The 4,952-nt window shown below is 54.0% G+C and overlaps 1 protein-coding gene across 1 annotated transcript in view; it reads right to left on the bottom strand.

Annotated features, from left to right (window-relative positions):
- The window catches only part of LOC129716414 (olfactomedin-like protein 2B), a 12,276-nt gene extending 7,324 nt beyond the window's left edge, over positions 1 to 4,952 (bottom strand). Inside the window, exons 1-3 of the mRNA XM_055666287.1 lie at positions 4,724 to 4,952; positions 3,798 to 3,905; positions 131 to 313 (exon numbers count right to left, since the gene is read on the bottom strand). Coding sequence (XP_055522262.1) covers positions 131 to 313; positions 3,798 to 3,905; positions 4,724 to 4,921 — 489 coding nt within the window. The 5' untranslated portion in view covers positions 4,922 to 4,952. The remainder of the gene's footprint in view (positions 1 to 130; positions 314 to 3,797; positions 3,906 to 4,723) is intronic.

The following is a 4,952-nucleotide window of genomic DNA, read 5'->3' as shown; positions in this document are numbered from 1 at the left end:
GATCAGCCATGATTGAATGACGGAGTGGACTTGATGGGCCGAATGACCTAATTCTGCCCCTAGGATTGATGAGCTGATGAGCAAGTGTCTCCTGCATGCCCTGCCAACCCAGCCCAGGCAGGGAGCCTACCTTTGTGGAGTCCTCCAGGGGCTGTGGTACATGTTTCTGCAGCAACTGAGCCAGTCTGTTCATGTCCTTCCTCATGCTGGCCACGGTGATGGAGAAGTTGTGGTAGGTGACCTGGTGCTGGACGATGCTTGCGAAGGTGTCCGTCAGGAGGCTGCCGACGCTGGGCACGTTACGCTCCAACCTCTGTGTGTGGAGACACGGACAACATCAGCCCTCCCCAGAAACTGACCACACTCCATCATGGTCTGGTTTGGCTCAGCCACCAAGCACGACACCCGGAGGCTGCAGCGAATCGTCCGATCAGCTGAGAAGGTTATTGGCTGCAACCTTCCCTCCATTGATGAACTGTACACTACAAGGGCCAGGAAGCGAGCGGGCAAGATCATCTCTGACCCCTCTCACCCTGGCCACAAACTCTTTGAATCACTTCCCTCTGGAAGGCGACTCCGGACTGTCAAAGCTGCCACAGCCAGACAAAAAAACAGTTTTTATCCACGAGTAGTAGCTCTACTCAACAGCCAAAAATCTGTAGCCTCCCTTTGATCTGGTATTTTGTTGGTTCACATGCTTGATCAATGGTGTTTTATCATTCATGTTTTATTATTATTAATGTTTAGTGCTTTCTGAGTCATTCGTAACTGTCGGTGTATGTCATGTTGTTGCTTATGGGTGGAGCACCAAGGCAAATTCCTTGTATCTGAATACTTGGCCAATAAACTTACTTACTTACTTCACGGCTCAAGCCAATACTGTCATACGCTGAGAGAATGCAGCAGCTGGGCTTGTACACTCTGGAGTTTAGAAGGATGAGAGGATATCTCATTGAAACATATAACATTGTTAAGGGTTTGGACACGCTGGAGGCAGGAAACATGTTCCCAATGTTGGGGGAGTCCAGACCCAGGGGCCACACAGTTTAAGAATAAGGAGTAAGCCATTTAGAACGGAGACGAGGAAACACTTTTTCTCACAGAGAGTGGTAAGTCTTTGGAATTCTCTGCCTCAGAGGGCGGTGGAGGCCGGTTCTCTGGATGCTTTCAAGAGAGAGCTAGATAGGGCTCTTAAAGATAGCGAAGTCAGGGGATATTGGGAGAAGGCAGGAACGGGGTACTGAATGGGGAGTGAAATGAAAGATGTACCGGCTAAATGGTCGATGGACAATAGGTGCAGGAGGAGGACACTCGGCCCTTCGAGCCAGCACCGCCATTCAATGTGATCATGGCTGATCAGAAATCAGTACCCTGTACCTGCTTATTCCCCATATCCCCTAATTCCTTTGGCCATTAGAGCTAAATAGACAATGGACAATAGACAATAGGTGCAGGAGGCCACTTGGCCCTTCGAGCCAGCAACGCCATTCAATGTGATCCCCACGTGCCTTAAAGCCACCTCCATCGTGCCAGTGCCAAAACACTCCACTGCGGCAAGCCTCAACGACTTCCGCCCAGTTGCACTTACCCCCATCATCACCAAGTGCTTCGAGAGGCTGGTCCTGGCACACCTCAAAAGCTGCCTACCCCCCACACTGGATCCCTATCAGTTTGCCTACCGCAAGAACAGGAGTACGGAGGATGCCATCTCAACGGCACTTTACTCCGCCCTCTCCCACCTCGACAACAGAGACATTTACGTAAGAATGCTGTTCATCGATTACAGCTCAGCATTCAACACCATTATACCATCAAAACTGATCACCAAACTCGGTAACCTGGGCATCGACCCCTCCCTCTGCAACTGGATACTGGACTTTCTAACCAACAGACCACAGTCTGTGAGGTTAGACAAGCACACCTCTTCAACCCTCACCCTGAACACCGGCGTTCCACAGGGCTGTGTGCTGAGCCCCCTCCTCTACTCCCTCTTCACCTATGAATGCACACTTGTACATGGTACTAACACCATCATCAAGTATGCAGATGATACAACGGTGATTGGCCTCATCAGCAACAACGATGAGCTGGCCTACAGGGAGGAGGTCCAGCACTTAGCAGCATGGTGCGCTGACAACAACCTGGCCCTTAACTCTAAGATGACCAAGGAGCTCATTGTAGACTTCAGGAAGTCCAGAGGCGGCACGCACACCCCCATCCACATTAACGGGACGGAGGTGGAACGTGTTTCTAGCTTCAGGTTCCTGGGAGTCAACATCTCCGATGACCTCTCTTGGACCCACAATACCTCTACTCTGATCAAGAAGGCTCATCAGCGTCTCTTCTTCCTGAGGAGACTGAAGAAGGTCCATCTGTCTCCTCAGATCCTGGTGAACTTCTACCGCTGCACCATCGAGAGCATCCTTACCAACTGTATCACAGTATGGTACGGCAACTGCTCTGTCTCCAACCGGAAGGCATTGCAGAGGGTGGTGAAAATTGCCCAACGCATCACCGGTTCCACGCTCCCCTCCATTGAGTCTGTCCAAAGCAAGCGCTGTCTGCGGAGGGCGCTCAGCATCGCCAAGGACTGCTCTCACCCCAACCATGGACTGTTTACCCTCCTACCATCCGGGAGGCGCTACAGGTCTCTCCGTTGCCGAACCAGCAGGTCGAGGAACAGCTTCTTCCCGGCGGCTGTCACATTACTCAACAATGTACCTCGGTGATTGCCAATCTTGTATGTTTCTACAAGATTCCCGCTCGTCCTAAGTTGCTTTTGTGTCTCCTATGCATGTATTCATTCAGGTTAGCTGAGAGTCAAAGAGTGATACAGTGTGGAAACAGGTCCTTCGGCCCAACTCTGCCACACCGGCCAACAATGCCCCATCTACACTAGTCCCACCTGCCTGTGCTTGCTCCATATCCCTCCAAACCTGGAATTTTATCTTTTCAAAACGTTTTTTTCGCCTTCCATCACAGTGAGGAATGTAGAGGAGTCACTGTGGTGGATGTTTATGTTAAAATGAGTTTTGTGTGTTCCGTTACTTTTTAATTTGTGTGACTGACTTGGCAAATGAAATACCTCGTATGTTAGAAACATAGAAATTAGGTGCAGGAGTAGGCCATTCGGCCCTTCGAGCCTGCACCGCCATTCAATATGATCATGGCTGATCATCCAACTCAGTATCCCGTACCTGCCTTCTCTCCATACCCCCTGATCCCCTTAGCCACAAGGGCCACATCTAACTCCCTCTTAAATATAGCCAATGAACTGGCCTCAACTACACTCTGTGGCAGAGAGTTCCAGAGATTCACCACTCTCTGTGTGAAAAAAGTTCTTCCATCTCGGTTTTAAAGGATTTCCCCCTTATCCTTAAGCTGTGACCCCTTGTCCTGGACTTCCCCAACATCGGGAACAATCTTCCTGCATCTAGCCTGTCCAACCCCTTAAGAATTTTGTAAGTTTCTATAAGATCCCCTCTCAATCTCCTAAATTCTGTTGCAAAATATGTTGCAAAACATACTTGGCTAATAAGAGTATTATCTTGATTGAATGCAATTGTGAAGTCTACTCTACCATTCAATCATGGCTGATCTTTCTCTCACCCCTCTCACACTCCACAGCCTTCTGTGGCAAAGAATCCCACAGATTCACCACCCTCTGACTAAAGAGCAGTGTGGGTACTGCCTGATTCACCACTGCCCGATCGCAACAGGGGTGGGTGATCAAACCCCGCGTTCCCCTGCTAGATCCACCCCCCCCCCGTCACCCCAAGTGGGGGCAGTTTGCTCACCTTCTCCAGCTTCTTCAGTTGGCTGCTGAGTTTGGCGGAGTGAGAGTGGAGCCTCTTGATGTCCCTGTGGTTCAGGAACTCCTGCAGTCGACTGGCCAGAGCCTGGACCTGTCAGCAATGAGGAGGTAGGTGAAATAAGCAGAGTTGGGGTAAGCAGCCTCCCCCAACACCACGACCCCCTCCCCCCACAAAGCCCACCACCCCCTCCTCCCTACACCCCCCATCCCCCACACAACCCCCCCCCACACACCCCCCTCCTCCCTACACCACAGCCCCCCACACCCCCCCTCCCCAAACCCCCAGCTCCCCACAACACACCCCCCTCCTCCCTGCACCCCAGCCCCCCCCACACCCCCTCCCCTACCACACCCAGCCCCCTCGCCATACACCCCCTCCTCCCTACACCCTCTCCTCCCTGCAGCCCAGCTCCCCCCACCACACCCTCCCATCCCCTCTCTACACCCCCTCTCCTCCTCCTTATTGGACCTATACATATGTATCACCCACTACCCTGCCCCATGCTCCCCCCCTCTCCTCCACCCCACTCCTCTGCTCTCATTCCCCCTCCCTCTTCTCCCTTCCCCGTTCCCGCCCCTCCCCTCCTCCCTCCCCTCCTCCATCCCTCTCCCCTCCTCCCCTTCCCCTCACCTCTCTTCACCCCTCCCTACTCCTCTCTCTCCTCCACCCTCCACTCCCCCTCCTTCCCTCCTCCCGTTTCATCTCCCCCCTTCCTCCGCGCCCCCTCTCCTCGCCTCTCTCCTTCCCTCCTCTCCCCCCCTCCTTTAACCCTCCTCCTCTCCTCCCCGTTTCATCTCCTACCCCCTCCTCGTCTCTCCTCCTTCCTCCACCCCTCCTCCTCCCCAGCCCCGTGAGCGAGTGCCCACAGTGACCCCGGTGTTACCGGCGGTAGGCGGGCGGGAACTCACCGCGTCCGTGGTTTGCGTGCCGGTTTGGGGGTCCCACCTCCCACCCCCCGCCCCGCATGGCTCCACCCCGCAGTAGCACTTGCACTTCGACCCTCGGCTCGCCGTCTCCTGAGGAGGGGGTCCGCTGACTCGGGCAGCGGGAGCCTTCAGCCCCGTGCCCGGGGGCCAGAGGGTGCGCTGATCACGGCAGCTGGGCATCACCTTGCCCCTCTGCTCACACCGCACCTTC

This window comes from Leucoraja erinacea, unplaced genomic scaffold (genome assembly GCF_028641065.1).
Source record: "Leucoraja erinacea ecotype New England unplaced genomic scaffold, Leri_hhj_1 Leri_230S, whole genome shotgun sequence".
Taxonomy (NCBI): domain Eukaryota; kingdom Metazoa; phylum Chordata; class Chondrichthyes; order Rajiformes; family Rajidae; genus Leucoraja; species Leucoraja erinaceus.
The sequence above is the reverse complement of the archived record's forward strand: the minus strand, read 5'-3'. Positions and strand labels throughout refer to the sequence as shown.